Source organism: Medicago truncatula, chromosome 8 (genome assembly GCF_003473485.1).
Source record: "Medicago truncatula cultivar Jemalong A17 chromosome 8, MtrunA17r5.0-ANR, whole genome shotgun sequence".
NCBI lineage: Eukaryota > Viridiplantae > Streptophyta > Magnoliopsida > Fabales > Fabaceae > Medicago > Medicago truncatula.
Window position 1 is genome coordinate 12173317 of NC_053049.1, and position 18606 is coordinate 12191922.

Genomic DNA, 18606 nt, shown 5'->3' on the forward strand with positions numbered 1-18606 from the left:
TTGTTCCTGGATTAACACGATTCTGCACTCGGCTACTCTTTCAATATCTGTAAATGGTAAGCAAAATGGTTATTTTCATTGTAAGAGGGGAGTCAGACAAGGAGACCCGCTATCTCCCCTTCTCTTTTGCATTGCTGAAGATGTCTTAAGCAGGAACATATCCAAACTTGTGGAGCAAGGTAAGTTAGAGCTTATCAAAGGTACTAGGTATGTACAAGTCCCCTCTCACTCTCTCTATGCTGATGATATAATGATCTTCTGTAAAGGAAAGATATCCTCAATTCAGGCTATTATGCATCTTTTTCAATCTTATGCTGCTGCATCTGGTCAGTTTATCAATCCTTCAAAGTCTACTGTTTATTACAGATTTATCTCCCCATCTAGGATTGACCACATTACAAACTTGATAGGTTTCAACAAAGGCTCTCTTCCTTTTACTTATCTAGGGGTTCCAATTTTCAAAGGAAAACCTAAGAGGATACATCTCCAACCCATTGCAAACAAAATAAAATATAAGCTTAGTGCATGGAAAGCTTCATTATTATCAATAGCAAGAAGAGTGTTACTAGTGAAGTCAGTTATACAAGCTATGTTGATGCACTCAATCTCAATCTATTCTTGGCCTCAGCTCTTCTCAGAGAAGTGGAATCTTGATGTTGGAATTTCATATGGAGTGGTGACTGCTCCAAAAGAAAATTGGTCACAGTTTCTTGGAACAAGACTTGTAAACACTTCTCAGAAGGTGGTTTGCGCCTTAGATCTCTTACCTTACTCAATGAAGCTGGAAATCTAAAATTGGGATGGGATCTTAAAAATTCAAATGAAGATCGGGCGTTCCTCCTTAGAAGTAGAGTATTTAGAGGAGGAAGAACAATTTCTCACCACATCTATTCTTCTTTGTGGAGCAGCATTAAGTCAGAAAATGCAAGCATTGATATTCCAATTCATTTACATCACAATCTCAAAGCTAGAGTGAGTGACTTCATCAGAGATTTCAGCTAGAATTTTCCTTTTGAAGTCAAATCAATTTTTCCTATTTTAAAGCAACTAGCTTTGCAAGTAACACTGCCTATAAACACTAGGGAGGACACTTTTCGCTGGAAACCTTGCAACACTGGAATTTTAACCTTTAAAGAGGCATATATGTTTAAACAAGGTATTGGACAAAACTTTCATTGGGCCAAATCCATTTGGAGCCCTGATATTCCCCCTTCAAAATCTCTTGTTGTTTGGATACTAATGCTCAATAAGTTACCATCAGATGAGAACTTGTTACTCAGAGGCTGCTATTTTCCTTCCATATGCTCAGTTTGCAAATCTTGCTCGAAAACAACATATCATTTGTTCTTTGAATGCGCCTTTGCATTGAATCTTTGGGCTTGGATTGGCAGCATTCTAAACTCTTCTACTCAGATTAATTCAATGGATGATATTTGGATAATTATGAATAAGAATTGGTCTCCTCAATGTAAAGTGGTGATCAAAGCTTGTTTCATTAATATCTTGAATGTAATATGGTTTAACAGAAATCAGTCCAGGTTTCAAGATAAATTTTTAGGTTGGAGACCGGCCATCAACCTTATCATTGCTAAAGTTGCTCGGTCAGGTAACAACACTGTCAAATCTTCATCAATTAGTATGCAGGAATTCAGCATTCTGAAAGCATGTAATGTGTCTGTTAAACCACCTAGAGCTCCAATTATAAGAGAAGTTGTTTGGACACCTCCTCTGAGCCCTTGGATAAAGATTAATACTGATGGTGCCTGTGTGAAAAATCCGGTCAAAGCTTCTATTGGTGGCATCTTTAGGAATAATGAAGGATGCTGTGTTGGTTGTTTTGCGCAAAGTCTTGGAGATGGTAATGCTCTTGTTAAACATTATTAAACAATGCTTTTATAGAGAAGGTAATGTTTGTGCCGACGGATTGGCTAATTTTGGTCTCACTTTATCTAACTTTGATTTTTTTTGGTTTAACGATATCCCTGACTTCATTAAGGGAGAGAAACAATATGATTAACTAATTTGAAGAATCAAAGAGAAAGAAAAGCAAATATCTAATCAGAGAGAAAAATGATAAATGTGCCCTTAGTGTTAGGTGGATATGAAAGAGAAAGCTTGATTTATTTAGTCCATGTAGTACATGAATATTCATAGAATGAGAGCTTTATCAGATTCAGTTATAACAGAATATGATGACTCAGCAACTATAAGAATAATTTTTATAACTATCTACGCAGCTACACATACACATAACCTACTATACAAAAGGTGTTAACTTCAATCATGTTAGATACTAAGACACTTTCCGAAAGAAAAAGGTTCATCTGAATATTAAGATATCATATCTGGCTAATGCTAAGGGAAAAACGAGTTAACAATAAATAATATATTAAGTGACTCGTAATCAATAAACCTACATATTTACCTCCTCTGTCTCTGTCGTCGTAGCCGAGAAAAGAAATGTTCGCCGCTCACGAGGAATTAATCCTAAAAATTCGGTAAGTGATTTCTCAAAGTCCTCACTCAACAGCCTGTCTGCCTCATCTAAGACCCGCTCAAAATACAAAACAATCAAACAAGTCCAAACTAGACATTTTATGATAAGGAAGAAGTAATCCAACTAAATATTTGATATATGGAAATGAGGACTAGATTTGGTAGAAAACGAACTATATTACTTACATATTTCATTTTGTAAATTTGCAAGCAGGATCATGCTGCAACTATATGCGAAATGTAAAAAGCCACACATCTATATGATATGTTTGCAAAAAATGAAAAGTACTATTAAAAAGTACTTGTATTTTTCTGATTAACTAGTAGACCAATCATATGGAATAAATTGGTTCCTCTAAAAGTCACTCATTTTGCTTGGAGAGTCCTAAACAATAGACTTCCCACGAGGGATAACCTTGTCGATCATGGTCTTTTACAGAAGGGATGTCAACTTTGTGTGTGAGGGTGCAGAAAAATGGAAACTTTTCAGCATCTGTTCTTTGAATGTGAACTTTTTTGGGAGTGTGTGGCAATCAATATTGGCGTGGTTGGACATTGATATTTGATAGTGTCTTCAGTAACGATGGCCTAATTCATGCTCGACAATTTGGCGGGTTGATGAATGGTGGTCGAGCGATGCGGGAGAGGCTAGTACCGATTTGGATGGCTTGTATTTAGTCCGTTTGGAGTTAAGGAACGGTGTGATCTTTAATCAAAAGTTTTTAGGCGTCTAATAAGATGCCTATATCATGTACAAATATATTCTTAGTGGTTATGACTCTGAACAATAGTACCTATAACCACCAAAAAGGTTCACCTAAATTCATCAAGGAAAAAATCATTGTATCTATTAATATCAACAGACATGAACATTAAATGTAGTTTACTCTAGACATGTACTCACTGCTACTCAACCATTGGATGTCAAAAATAAAACTCGAGTTGAATCAAAATGACGTAGAAATCATACCAAGTATTTTAATCTATCAAGAGAAAATCCTTTGGTGTTTTTTAGGTGATCCAAGACTCGTCCAGGCGTCCCAACCTTCAGGAATAAGAAGTCATCATAAATAGAAAAAACAAAATACAGACATCAAATTGTATTAATCATATTTTGCATCATTCATGTCTAACCGGTAAACCATTAAGACATCAAGGACAACAAAAATAGAGTGCACTTATCCGGTAAAACATGGGTTAAATTTTCAATCAACACAAGATCTACTGTGTTTTTGATATCACTCACCTATAACCTTAATGCTCTTGATGTACAAGAAGCTAATGAAATCAATGCAAGCATACGGAAACAGTAAAACTTACAAAAATATCAGGTCCCTTTGCTATCTCGATAGATTGTTGTACCATGTCCATCTGTCCAACAAGCTATAGAAAAAGGAAACGATATCAATTAAAATAGGTTGTTTTGATTCACCGTATGATTGGACAAAACAATACAAATGTAAGAACTGAAGTGAACAGGACGACATAAAAATCATGCTTGCATTAGAAACTCACCACAGCACACTTGACACCAATTTCAGAACCTAGAGCTTCAAACTGTTCAGGAACTTGATATGCAAGCTCCCTACATTAAGAAATAGGTTAGAACAGAAGAAATATACTAGTTAGAAAATATGATTCAGTGAGAATCGTAATGTGCTAGACTGATTTCAGGATCACCAACGAACCCCACAAACCAACACGAGTATTTTCAATGTGCTTTGTCCTCACTCGCATGACTCGCATACTTTTTTGGGAACTTCCCAGAACGTTGCCAATCCAAATACTACTCCAAGTCAAGCACGCTTGAGTTCTTACCCGTTGAGCTACCGAAAAGAATAAGAATAAGAATTTCATAGTTAAACGTGCTTGCCTTAGAGTGATATTTGGATGGATAACCTTCTTCTAGGAAGTGGGGTCGATCGGCAATCCTGAAAGCGGGACGTTAAAAATTAATCTAATATAAAATTGAATTATATGAATACTAAATCTACAATGACGTATCGAAGTATCAAACCTTGTGGGAGAGATTACACAAGCAAAGAACCCGTGTCGTGGTGCATCTAAGAGGGCATGCAATATAGGAAGAGCAAAAGCTCCAGTCTTACCGGAGCCAGTTTGGGAAAACCCAATCACATCTTTTCCTTGTAGTGCTTGAGGAATTGCTTTTAGTTGAATCTCCTTTGGATTCTTCCAACCCATTTTTTCAAAAGCTTCCACCAATAACTCATCTAAGCCAAGATCTTTAAATGATTTGATTTCTTTATTCTCTTCCTCCATTATCACTTTCTAATCTGTGAATGAAAACATTTCTATGTAAAATTCACCAAAATAAAATCAATTGAACAATGGATAAACAACCATTTTGGTCCTAAATGCAAGTGGCACGATCATTTATAGTCTCTGAATGTATCGAAATTGCAAATACATTCCAAATAAGGAAAAACACATTGGAGAACCAAACTAACAAACACACATTGGAGAACCAAACTGACTTTCACACATTTGATGTCGCAATTTCGATAAATACAAGACTATAATGAAAACATAATATAATTACACTGTTTGATAAATGCTGAACCGTAACAGTATATTAAAAGGATCATATATATTTGATTGAACTGGGAGAAGGAGAGTGAAAACCTGGAAAAGAGAATGTCTCACGGTGGAATCCCGGCAGGCAGCAGCGTTTTTGGAAGCAGCTATAGCTTCAGGGTGTTGATTTTATTACTTTTTTGCCTAACCTCGTGATACTTGGTGCCCAAGCTAATCTAATTGATTTTATAACAATTTTTGAAGATAAAAAAAAAATACTTTTAATACGGTGAAAATTGCATATGGTGTCAATTTATGTGTTCAATAATATATTTTTTTTCGACAGAAATGTGTTAAATAATTTTCGACAATTTCTAGTCATGCCAAAAAAAAAAATCGATTACCCCATGAAATGACTAAAGAGGAGTGCTATGAACATTCTCTTTCTCACATTCTCTCTAACACCCAAACGATTACCCCATTAAAATTGGGTGTAATGGTAATTAATTCCTGGACTCAATTCCATTTTCAAAGAAAAATGACGTAGCAACCAATTTTAAATTTAGGGACATCGCTGGGAATTAGGACTTGGTGTTGAATATGTTACTGAACATTTTCCATATACATTTTTCTTCAATCTGGACTCTAAAATGTGGTGGCTGTAATGTTGATGGAATTTAGGATATTGAAATATTGGTGCTTGTTATCAGTCCCTCATGCCCATTATTTTAAACTTTTATAAATAATGCTTATCCTCTATGCATACACTTCATTTATGTTTACTGTGACTCTGTGAGGGTTCACTCTTCACCGTATATGATATATGAATGAATAAGAACATTGATGACACTTTGGAGCCACAATGGAGATTAAAATCATTCACGAAGCCAATTTTTTTGCATACAAGGATTGGAAGGAGGAGGTTAAAACCATGCTCCCTGAGTTCTTGTACTCACCCCTGGTACGATATATCGTTTGCTCGCACATGGTATAGACTTAGCCAAACAACAATCACACATCAGGCAAAAACTACTCAAATGGTCATCAAAAGATAACTGAGAAACTGATGGCCATGAAATGGAATGACAATATAAAGAATCTTGAATCCTTGATTAATTAATAGCATTGAAGGTTAGTTTCACAAGTGCACAGAGAAACGCAGATAAATGAATGGTAACACATAAAGATGAAGCAGACTAAAGGTAAGGATATCTATCAAAACTTTACTTGCAACAGAATAGTTGCAGTAACTCTTGTGATAATGAGGAAATGAAAATTGTGCACATCAACAAAAACTACTAAATCATCACACATCAAAGGTAAAATAGATAACAGCTACTAACAAGTATAGATCCAAAGTAACCACGTTTAACCAAACATACTTTCTAGTAATCCAAATTGAAATTAAAACATCCTTTGAAACTCTGTAAACAGTCAAAAAGACCTTACAAAGTAGTCATCTTATTAGTCAAAGAACATGAAAAATAAAGCTTTGTTTAACTCATCAGCATCAAATTTGAGCTAATTGCAACATTAACCATATCTATTTATCTATCCATCTATCTGCTTAAAGAAAAATCTTCCGCTAATATACATCGCGGAATTTTACACTTACATTTCCTGTCATTTGTTCCCTACATCAGTGCAATCTTTCACGAGAGCTTTACCAGTGATAATCACTCTTTCTCACTTAGCATTCAACATTCATCTTTAGAAACATTGTTTCCAGCATCACCTAAACCAGCCAAAACATCCTTAACAAACTTAATTAAAGAACAAAGACCCCCTAAGAAATTATGATCAATAGCACCTTTAGCATCAACCACGTGAGCAAAATCAATAAGCTTAACAACAGCACGTGCACTCTTTTTCTCATTCTCCTTTTCATCTTTTTCATAAACCACAAGAACAGAACACGAATAAAAATGAAAAATAGTTTGAACTTCAAACCATTTCTTAAGCTCCAACAATTCCTCCAAAACAGGAACAAAAACCCTAGACCCAAAAACAACATCAGGTTCATCAACATCACCATCCGACGAAACAAATTTCCTCAAAACCAACATCACATCATCAGCAGATAGATCCATAAGAAGCTTTCTATGAGGCTGCCATAATTTGTTACTGGGACCCACAGACCTCAACCCAGAGATTCTAAACCCTAATTTTATCGTAGAAGATTCTCGATCTTTCTGGAGGCATTTCCGAATATAATCTTCGGAGGATTGAGGTTGCCATGTTCGAGAACCAATCTTGATGTCGACGACAGCGGCGTTGGTGTAATTGGAGACAATATCTTCTAAGATAAGGTGGGGGTGTAGACCAGAACCGTCGGAGGCGTCAATGGTTTCACTGCCATGAAAAGAAGGGAAGAATTTGAGAATGTTGGAGGGGATGCGTGGATCGGAATAGAGGGAGGTATAGAAAGCAAGTTCGTTGGAACCTCGTTCGTCGCCTTGAAGAGGTTTGTAGAATTTTCCAGAATCGTCTATCAGTGGACCTAGGATTCCAGTTTTTGCTTGGTGACCGGCAACTTGATGCTCCGGGATTTTCAGCTTCACCATTTTGCTACTGAAGCTGTATCTATTGAACACAAATAACAATAAAAATTGTCAAAAAAGCTATTAAACATATGAAATCAAGAATTATATGAAAAGGGAAGAGAAAAACCAGAAAATGATAAGCTGGGAGAGGGGAAACACGTGAGATAGAGGACAGACTATCAAAATAGAGAGACATAATGAAGATTACTTTAGACAGAATCCATAAAACCAATAACACCGAACTAGAGAGACATAGATTGAACTGAACAATATGTAGGTACAAATAGTAGTATTTTGCAAAACTTTGTCTATGTGCAAATATGAATATTAAGTATTAACACATTCTGATAGAGAGCATAATTGAACTGCATTTAAGATTTTAGGTACCTAAGCCAGCAACAAAATCCTTACCACGACTATCAAGTTCTTAGTATGTGGCATGCTTACGTATAAATGAAAACCAATGAACAAACCATCACTCAAGTCCATAAACAATAACTCTCCCTTCAATTTAGTACCTAAACTGTATAAATACAAAAAGTATTCCCTAAAGTATATAAAAAATTGTCAATTTTGTCCCTAACATCTTAATAAAAGCGACTAAATTGACAGATTTTATATAGGACTACTTATCATATTTACATAGTTTAGGGACTAAATTGAAGAATGGGTGATAGTTTTTTTTTTTGTTTGAATCGGCAAAATATTATTCATGTCGAGTTGTGTAAGACACAAAACTCGCAGACAAAACGGGCATAGAAAAATACAAAGGGACGGTATATATGCGGTTCACCTTCCCAAACCACCCTAACCCCAAAATGCAGCACCACAACCAAAAGAGCTGGAATTAAGGGAAAACAAAACACCTGCATAGCAACACAGTAGACAAACTAACACCCAAAGCCCATAACAGGGGACAGATAAAAGAAAAAGAATGCAGGAAAACAGCAGCTGAGCAAACAAATAATGAGGCTAGCATATCTCAAACAGAGAAACACCTAGTTGTCTACCAATCTGCGTTTTACAGCAATAGTAAGAACTTCAACAGCAGCGCAAATCCAACATAGAATATCCCTGTCTCAAAACCTCTTCTACTGCCACCCGCACGACCATACCCGTTACCTCAAAAAACACTCTCGGATCGCAACACCACTCATAGAACAAACAAGGCGGAATGTTCATTCTACCTATACTCCACCTCCAAGATAAAACCTTAATTTTTTCGACTATATCCTCAACACAAATAGCCCCATTATTGAAAATTCTGTCATTCCTAGCTTTCCAAATTAACCTATAACCTGCCCGAATCCTCTTATTCGAAGGAATGGTATAAATGAAACCCAATCATAATATGACCTGTAACCAAACATTCATTGCCACTACACAACGAAGAAAAAGATGGGTGGCTGATTCCACCACCGTGTTATCACATAAAACGCAATTTGGGGAGCTCTCATAGGCTATGAAGCACGGATACAGACACGGACAAGCCAACACCGCTAATAATTTGAGAAAATCATATATGTGTCGTGTCAGACATCGGAATGTCTGGGCTTATGCAAAATTAGAAAACCAATAGTACCTTGGATCTAATCTAAAGAATAAAAGGCTATCTAATTGTAAAAAGCATGCTTACATTACATGCATAAAAATCATATTCATGACGTGTTTTCGAATTACCTTGACGTGGGGTGGTGGAGGAGATTGACAGATTGAGGCAAAGAAGAGAGGATTGTGGCTTAATACAGCAATGAGGAGGATATTGTGTTTTTCATGATTGCATGTGATGGATGTGTGAAGATATAAAGCAATAGGTAATGTAATGTGAACTCTACGCTACAAGTAAGGTAAGGTAGATGAAGTTGGAATTTTCACTTTTTTATCCTCTTATTCTTCTCACATCAATATCACTTTTGGAATTATATGTTTGTATTCTTCTGGTGGGTCGAATGGTATGATTCTGATTCTTTTCCAGAAAGGGGTTTCTAAGTCGGCATGCTCTGTCATATCATTCCTGTTTCAAAAAGGTGAATTTTGCAAACCACATACTCATTATTATATCAGCAAAATTACGTGTGTGTTTGGTTATACGGTGAAAATAATTGATTTTGTTTGAATTGATTTTAGATAATTGATTTCGATTAATAGTGAGTTGAATGAAAAGTTATTTATGTTTGGATACCTTTATGATAGAAGTGATTTACATGAAAAATGTTGTTCGAATATTTTATGTCAAAATTGATTTTGGTTGTGTAAATGATCAAAAAGGTATTTTTATGTGTGCATTTATAAAATATATATTTCATTTAATTTTTTTTCAACAAATTTCATTTCCATTTTTAGTTTTTAAGTTTAAATTTAATTCCAATAAAATAAACAAAATCTACCAAAAATAGTTTATTAAAACAAAACTACTGGTAACTAGTTAAATTTTATTATTATGTAAAATTTAAAATTATGGGTTCAAAAATTATACAGGACTATCAAGAAAGGCTTTTAGATGGGCTTTCATAGAACAAGAAAAAAAAAACCACATTTACAACAATGTCTTCTATCCTTAAAAATAAAAAATAAATAAAAACGGTGTCTTTTTCGTTGAGTTTTCTGCAACACAAATGTTATCTTAAATGTTGATGGAAGTTATCTTATCTCTAATACAAGAGCTGGCTATGGAGACCCTTTTCGAAATTATGCGGGCTATTATCTGATAGGTTTTTCAGGTTTCATCCAAGATTCAACAAACATCCTTTATGCGGTACTTTTTGCAATTTATCAAGGTCTCATGTTAGCCAAGAAAAAGGATATTGCTGATTTTGTTTGTTATTGAGACTCTTTGCATTGCATCAATCTCATTAAGGGACCATCTATGAGGTTCCACATCTATATGCAGTGTTGATTCAAGACATAAAAGAGTTGCTTGATCATATGAATGTTAGTATTTATCATACTCTGAGATAAGGGAATCAATGTGCTAATTTTATGGCCAAGATTGGAGCATCCTTGCATATTGATTTATGCCATCATACATCTCCTCCAGAAAACCTTCGGAGTCTCTTGAGGATTGATGCGGCTGAAACTATCTTTTTTAGAGAATAGTTTGTTCTTTTCTTTCTCTTTTTTCTTCTTTTGTCCTTGTTAGCATTTGTAACCAAAATAAATATAAGTATACAAAAAGAATTAATCACCATAAGTATTTACTTATCGGTCATATCAATCATTATACGAAAAGAATTAATCTTAGCATTGCAAGCCTATTTTAATGTTATTGATTATTTTGACTAACAAAGTGCACCGTCATAAACTATTTTAAAATTTTCATACATTTAAAAACTATTGTGACCACTTGTTATACAATAAGAGACCAAAATGACTATCACTCCAATTATTATATTAAACAAATAAGTAATCACAATAGATTTTTAATAAATCAATTTTAAAATAATATCTAATTATTAATGTATAAAGTTTTAAAATATATCTGATTATTAATGTATAAAATTAATCAAAATAATCCTTAACATTAAAATAGTTCTTGTCAAAAAATGAAAATAGTTCTTCAATAGTGTTGGTAACTCTTTTCTCACACACGAAAATGATATGTTATCCTTATTATTTAGATCAGATCTCTAGTCCGGACTAAGGATAAAGAATACTCCATCAATTCTTTTTTAATACTTATATGTTCCTTAAAGTTATATTTTGTCAACTCTACCTTTATCTAATCCATTTTGTATAAATAAAGTTACTTTTTATTAAAGGGATTTTGACGAGTCTGTCTAAAGTGATCACTAACGATCTGACAAACTTATTTTTAATATACATTGACTGCCAAAAAAAATTCTCAAAGTAAATCGGTTGAAAACATATCTTTTTTGAGAACTTTAGAGAGATTAAATTAATGAAATTGGGAAGTGAGAAAAGTTAAAAAAAAAAAAAATGTATTATAAAGACTAGAAGAAGCATTATACCAATTTTTATTTTACCAAAATACATATTTTCTATGTTTAAGTTACTCTCTACTATAGCTCCATTTAGTTCAATGTGATGATTTAAAAAGTGGTCAGGTAGTTTTGAATAGGACGTTAAATTTGATAGAAGTGTTTGAATATATTAAAATAAGTAAATAGTCAATTACCCCTTGAAATTGTAGCTTTCGTCAAAAAAATTTCTGAATTTTGCAAAACTTCAAATACCCCCCTGAAATTGTTAAGCGTCTGTCAATTACCCCTTCCGTTAATATCCTCCATCCAACATGTTGATGTGGCCGTTAACTGCCCACGTGGCACTGCCACATGGCCAGAAAAATCATGCCATGTCAGAGGGCGTAATTGACTATATTTTTTAAAAAAAAATTGAAAAAAATTTGATTTTTTTTTTCTTTTCAAAATTAACATTTGTGTCATCTATTGACCTTGCAAATATCTCCTAAAATTTAACATTTATGTGCAAATACCCCCCTCAAATTTAAAATTTATGTAGCAAATACCCCCCTAAAATTTATAACTTATATGCAAATATTCTCTCCAAACTTAAAACTTATATGCAAGTTACACCTTGAATCATAAAACTTAATTTGATGGTAAAGTAAAACTTATTCATAATCATAATTTACTATATCTCTAATAACAATAAAAAAAAAAAAATCACAACTTTAAAATAAAACAAACATGTGAATCGTAGCAGATCAACTATTAGGATTCTGGAGGCTAAGCAGAACGTTTACTCTGCAATCATTGGGGAGAAAGTGTGCATGAAGATTGGAGATGGTTCATGGAGCCCATCTAGGAGGGAATGGACACTCAACCAGTGGCCATAACTAGGTTGTATGGCACAAGTAGTGTTCATGTAGCTTGACCCTTCCTCTCCACTGGTTGTGCACTAAAATGATGAGGAATTATGTGTTGTTTAATAGTATGCTTTTAATTATAATTCTAAGTCTAATACATGATGAAAATGCAGCTCTTTTTATTTTGGCGGCTAGTGGATTTTGTGGAAATAATAGCTGCTTCTTTCTGTAATGTGTAACAATAAAACAAACATGTTTGTTTTATTTTAAAGTTGTGATTTTTTATTGTAATTAGAGATATAGTAAATTATATATCATGAATAAGTTTTAATTTAACATCATAGTTTTATGATTCAAGGTGTAACTTACATATAAGTTTTAACTTTGGAGAGGATAATTTGTATATAAGTTATAAATTCGAGGGGATATTTGCTACATAAATTTTAAATTTGAGGGGGGTATTTGCATATAAATGTTAAATTTCAGGGGGATATTTGCAAGGTCAATAGATGGCACAAATGTTAATTTTGAAAAGAAAAAAAAATCAGATTTTTTTCATTTTTTTTTTAAATATAGTTAATTACCCCCTCTGACGTGGCATGATTTTTCTGGCCATGTGGCAGTGCCACGTGGGCAGTTAACGGCCACATCAGCATGTTGGATGGAAGATATTAACGGAGGGGGGTAATTGACAGACGCTTGACAATTTCAAGGGAGTATTTGAAGTTTTGCAAAATTCAGGAGAATTTTTGACGAAAGTTACAATTCCAGGGGGTAATTGACTATTTAATCATATTAAAATTATTGTTTAATCCAATATCATGATCCAACTGATTAACGTTGAATATGTTTATTTCTTTTTTTTTTTTTTTTGGTCAAGAGAATATGTTTATTTCTAATAAGTGAATCATTAAATTTCGTCTAAGGTTTAATCCTAAAATATATTTTTTCAATAATTTAATCCTGAAATCATCAATCTTATATAAAATTAAACAATAACAATATCGATAATCATTCAAAATTATCATATCATTACAATATTTGACTTTATTGCAATAACTTTGAAAGTAGCACATAAACTGATTTTGTTCTTAACAGAAACCGTAAGTTGTTAATACTCCATCCATTCTTTACATGAACATGTACCAAAATTAAAGAGTATTAAGAAAGGTTCAGCACAATGAAATACTCTTTTAGCACCAACGTCACATCAAAGGTGTCCAGTGTCCGACACTAACATATGTAGTTACATTTAATTACTTTTATTTTTCAAATTATTATTACTACTTTAACATGTCTGTGTCAACGTAGTGTCTACTACATGTGTGCTTCATATCTTTTTACCTTAAACTTTTTTTACTTCTAAATAAAAGATCAAAGCAGCAAATGAAATACACAACTAAGATTCAATTGTCAGAAACATGTAGTATGATACAAAAGTGAACATGTTTTGTTACACAATAACAACAAAGAGCTGAAAACTATGATTTCTTTACAAGAAATGGTTCAAGAACGCAAGACTTAGGATTCTTCATAGGAGGACCTTTTTCTCTTCTCTCAAGTTCCTCAAGCCTAAAGGTGATCAACTTATCCCAATTCCCTCCTTCAAACAGTACTCCTGCTTTACCATCAGTGATTCTTTGAACAATACCACAGTACATGTAAAAAGGATTATTTTGATTCTTCACAATAGCAATCATTCCTGGAAGTAACATAGGAAGTTCCGGTGGTTTTGGCTTCTCCGATGAAGAAAGTTTAAGGCTTTTGTTTCCTTTAACAGTTTTAGGAAGAGGGTTCTCTTCAATGAATTTTTTCAAACCTTTTTCACCTCCAGGAAATCCTCCGGTTAACCCCATTAACTCTTTATCAAACCCGTCTTCTGCAACACTTTCAAAGGATTTTGTTGAGTTACTTGTTGAGTCTTCTTGTTCTTTGTCACTTGCTTCTGATGATGTTGGCTGATTCTGATCATCAAGACCAACTTCTCTTTTAAGCTCTTTTTGAAGACCTTCTTCTCCTTTGCAGAGACCTCTGCCTCCCATGATCTGCAGCAAGTCGAATTTGGCACATGTTTGTACTGTTTTGAAGGTCGGTTTGCTGTGAAAGATGGAAGCTTTATTGCTGTGAGGATAAAGATGAGTGAGGTTCTCTTGGCCTAAGAATTTGGATCTAAGAAGAGAGCCATGAAGGCTATGAAGAGCAACAAAGGAAGACATTTTTAATTAACTGTTCAGAAAATTGGCTGAAAACAACATTAGAGAGAGGAGAAAGAGGGATGGATAGCATAGTTTCAGAATCTAATCCTGGCCACAAAATTATTGGATAGGCCTATCTTTTTATGAAATGAAAAACTATCAGAAAATCTTCTTCCAATTTAATCTTGACCACAAAGTATATTCTTTGGACCAAATTTGCCTATATGAGGAAAGAATTTTTTTGCAACATAACCTTATGATTAAATTCATTTTAGCATCAAATTAAAGTAATCCAAACACACAATTTATCATGAGAAATTATAGCAGTGAAAAGCCAAGGCAACATATTTTCAAGCCTAATGAAAAGTATGACATAATTCCCATGATAATGACACATGATGGAAAGAGTGTGTTACAATGATGACCCACTATTTCCATTCTTGGTATTTTCAAGAATTTACATAGATTTATTTTACAGCAATCTAAATGCAGTAACAACTATTGAGAGCACATGTCATTTTTAATGGTGAACAACGATACTCAAATAAACAAGGAAGCCTTATACGACAAGTTTGTTTCTGCCTCACTGTTGAGCTTCAGTTGTAAGCGTTAATTTAACACCGTCTTTAAATGAAACAGGATTAATATTTAGAGTTTGAACCAATCTAGTGATATCCATAGATATGTCAGCCGGGGACTTCACACCTCGGTCAACCTGGAAAAACAATAACGAAAACTCAAAAATGTCGCAATAAAGAACAATCAAAGACGAGCAGATAAATCATATCATGTTACCAAACTGATCAAATTGACATCAAAAGATAAATGAAAAGCTTTGAATTCCACATCACAAAATTTTAGTTATAAATGAAGCATAACACATACCGTTGAAGCAGAGACTGCTTTGATTAATGAGGTATCATACCCTCTGAATTGTGCAACAGCGTCAGCCATTTCAACGCGCGATACCCTATCAGGTCCACCGGCATTAAGTAACAACTGCATTTGCTTTCCCTCTGTGACAAGAATCAGAAATCAAATCATGAAAGCGAATTTGAGACCCCTCAAGTTTAAAGAACACATGAAAGTGAAAATGTCGTACATAATTGTAAAAGAGTTATAAGATATAAACAATTTTCATAGATAAGGATTGACCATCTCCAATAAAAGTGTTTTGAAACCTTAAAAAAGATCTAACTGAAAATCAGTTTCATTAAGAATCTCTTTTTGCAGCGTACCACATGTTTAAACAATATACACGAGTTATTTACAAAAAGTTCTGTACCTGATAACCACTGGCTTGTTAAAGCTAGTATGATAGTTACGAGATCCTTAACGAAAATTGGACAACGGAACTCGTCGTGAAAGAAATTCACCTTTTCTCTTTTAGAAAGGGCACTGTCAATCCACTGCAATAATAAGAGATTTTCTCAGTTATTTTTTTTATTGCAGACGGAAAAATGGTGAGCCAAACACTACCACCGTCTTTTAAGAATTCATCATGCAATAAGTAACAGAATTTGCAAGCATCATTCACATTTCAAGTTTCATCGATCCTAATGCTGGAAGCATTAGTTTTCAAATAAAGTATAATTCTATATACTGCACATGCACCTGAATAGGAAGAGATTTTGGAACTGGTGAGACAGTTTGTGGCCCATAGATGATACTGCTTCTCAAAATCGCAAAGTTTGGGAAGTTTTCTGAAATGAACTTCTCTGCTGCCACTTTAGTTTTTCCATAAACATTTACTGGAATAGGAATGTCTTCTTCCTTGTAAAAGGACTTCTCACCTTCGTAAACTAATGAGAAGAAACATAAATTGCAGTTTAGCTATCAAAGTGAAAATGAGCATGGTTATAGATAGCAATGCAATGTATTGATTGCGATTAGATTGGTTTACCTTGATCTGTGGAGAGATGAATGAGAAGAGTACTGTTCTGTTTAAAGCTTTGCAACCATTTTACGAGGGATGACGGCACATTAATAGCATTTGCAGTATCAGGATCATTTTCACAAGCACGAGGCACCGAGATGGCAGCACAATTGACAACCACATCAGGCTGCCATTAACAAACAAACAGAGAATTGTCAATCCAATATTAAAAGCTTAAACTCTTATTTGTAAGCAACTGGCATCTATCCAACTTATAGATGTTTGAAAATTTGTTACATAAAAGACCAAACCAAACATGCTTTATCTCTTTATTTCTGCGAGATACATGCGTTTGCGTAGCACACAAATCCATTTTCATACTGGTATAGCAAGAATAATGAGTGACTATCAAATTGAGAGGTAAAGGAGATAACAGCCTTTTTCTTATATAAACACGAACTCTGAAACTTCAAAAGCATGTAGCGTTAGATTTATATTTTTTTAATGGGTTTGTCTAACATGTGCAACATTGCACATGTTAAAGAAACTAAAAGTAGCAACTTTTTATTGAAAAACCACAAGTATTTATTAAAAAGTTATATATTTAATATAAAATGTTCAAGTTCCAATACAAACTTACTACTTTAAATTTCTTAACATGTGCAAGTTTGCAGATGATAGAAAAACCCTTTTTTAATTAAATTCAACTTCAAGTATGAATGAAAGTAAGGGCTGCTAATGGAGGAAGTGCATGTTTAGGGTGAATGGAAGATAAAATGTGTTCATTTTTAACTAGCAAATAAGAAGACATGTTCACTTTAACTTACTAATAAGAAGATGAGAAACTTTTGATTTTGAAGTTAGTCAATGTAATGAAGAGATGATATAAAAAAAAATAAAAAAAAGTAGCTAGGGTGATATGCATTTTTGGAAGTAAGAATACATGTTCAAACATTCTCCTTTCTCTTTATTAACAAGTGAAACAAAAACAACCAAGCCCGTCTAGCTCAGTTGGTAGAGCGCAAGGCTCTTAACCTTGTGGTCGTGGGTTCGAGCCCCACGGTGGGCGAATTTTGTTTTTTTGTTAAAAAAAAAGTAAAACTAACACAAATTTATGAAAAATAAAAAATATTTTTAAAAAGTAAACTGCATTGATTTTCCAACTTGTAAAAGTACTTTTGGTAAATTTAGACTAAATTGTTATCTCAAACATAGCATATACGACTTCAATTCAATCTTACATACACTAACATGTTTGGATAAACAGTTTAAGTAGGTGCTTATAGTATAATCTCTTATCACAAAAGTGATTTTGTATAAAATATTTATATAAAAAAGAAATATATTTTCATATAAGCTATAAGCTGTTTTCATAAGTTATCCTGGTTCAAGCTTATGAAAATAAGTTGAAAACAACTTCTGCACATATCATAAACTGGTAGATAAACTAAACAAACTAATCCGTATAAATCAGTAAGTCATATTACAATTTGCAATGAATCAGATCAAGCCCATTAATAAAAATCATGTTTTGTCACGACCCAATTGAATTGTAAGTTAGAAAAGTGAGAAAAGAACCTGGCCAAAAGCATTGGAAATGGCATCAAATCCAATGCCAGATTTCAAATCGACTTGGAAAGATTGAGAATCAGGAAATGCATCCAACAAAGGTTGAAGAAGAGGAGAAGAGTGATAGGTGAATGCCACTGTCAGAGATTGATTAGAATAATAAGATTGTAATAGATGCTGACCCAAGTAACCTGTGCCTCCCACAATCAATATCTTCTTCTTACTCATCACTTCTCTTCTTGTTTCTTTTTTGTTTACTTTTGATTGCTTTCACGTTGTAGTAATTGTAATGGTCAATGTTTTGTGTCTGAATTCTTTTATTATTTTTTTTTACATTTTCGTAGGATTAGGCCTATGTTTGTGGGTACATTTTCTTTTTAATCGTGTTTTTAGTCTCTACAAAATCATGAGTTTTCAAATTTAATGTTTATAAAATTTTAATGGTGATTTTAATTCTTTAAAATATTATAGTTTTTTTTTTTTGTGGTGGTCGGAGTTCGATTCCCGAACCTTACATATATAATGCATTGTTCATATCAATTCAGTTAAGTTCACGTGAACTTCAAAATATTATAGTTTGTAAGAATAGTTTTTATTTTGAAAATA

At 33.6% G+C, this 18606-nt stretch overlaps 3 protein-coding genes and 1 non-coding gene across 6 annotated transcripts; 1 reads left to right on the forward strand and 3 right to left on the reverse strand.

Moving 5' to 3' along the window:
* Nucleotides 1-6337: 6337 nt before the first annotated feature.
* LOC11446924 (inositol polyphosphate multikinase beta) lies at nucleotides 6338-9568 on the reverse strand. Of its 3 annotated transcripts, none has more exons than XM_039829398.1 (2): nucleotides 9255-9568; nucleotides 6338-7608 (listed from the first exon to the last, which is right to left on the reverse strand). In XM_039829398.1, the coding sequence occupies exon 2, from the start codon at nucleotides 7593-7595 to the stop codon at nucleotides 6729-6731; it is 867 nt and encodes a 288-aa protein (XP_039685332.1). In that variant the 5' UTR covers nucleotides 7596-7608; nucleotides 9255-9568; the 3' UTR covers nucleotides 6338-6728. The 3 variants fall into 3 exon arrangements, with proteins under 3 accessions (XP_039685332.1, XP_003627621.2, XP_024627773.1); XM_003627573.4 differs by having other exon boundaries at nucleotides 6338-7614; nucleotides 9255-9566; XM_024772005.2 differs by lacking the exon at nucleotides 9255-9568 and adding an exon at nucleotides 8573-9064 and having other exon boundaries at nucleotides 6338-7614.
* Nucleotides 9569-13747: 4179 nt separating this feature from the next.
* LOC11445197 (NAD(P)H-quinone oxidoreductase subunit S, chloroplastic) lies at nucleotides 13748-14823 on the reverse strand. Its single transcript, XM_003627575.3, has one exon. The coding sequence runs from the start codon at nucleotides 14574-14576 to the stop codon at nucleotides 13842-13844; it is 735 nt and encodes a 244-aa protein (XP_003627623.1). The 5' UTR covers nucleotides 14577-14823; the 3' UTR covers nucleotides 13748-13841.
* A 59-nt stretch (nucleotides 14824-14882) lies between these two features.
* LOC11441392 (methionine adenosyltransferase 2 subunit beta) lies at nucleotides 14883-18297 on the reverse strand. Its single transcript, XM_003627576.4, has 6 exons — nucleotides 18010-18297; nucleotides 16459-16618; nucleotides 16170-16357; nucleotides 15841-15964; nucleotides 15441-15571; nucleotides 14883-15270 (listed from the first exon to the last, which is right to left on the reverse strand). Exons 1-6 carry the CDS (start codon nucleotides 18226-18228, stop codon nucleotides 15139-15141), a joined length of 954 nt encoding a protein of 317 aa, XP_003627624.1. The 5' UTR covers nucleotides 18229-18297; the 3' UTR covers nucleotides 14883-15138.
* Nucleotides 17428-17500, forward strand: TRNAK-CUU (transfer RNA lysine (anticodon CUU)). The gene has a single exon. It is a non-coding gene; the product is annotated as a tRNA-Lys (tRNA).
* Nucleotides 18298-18606: the final 309 nt, after the last annotated feature.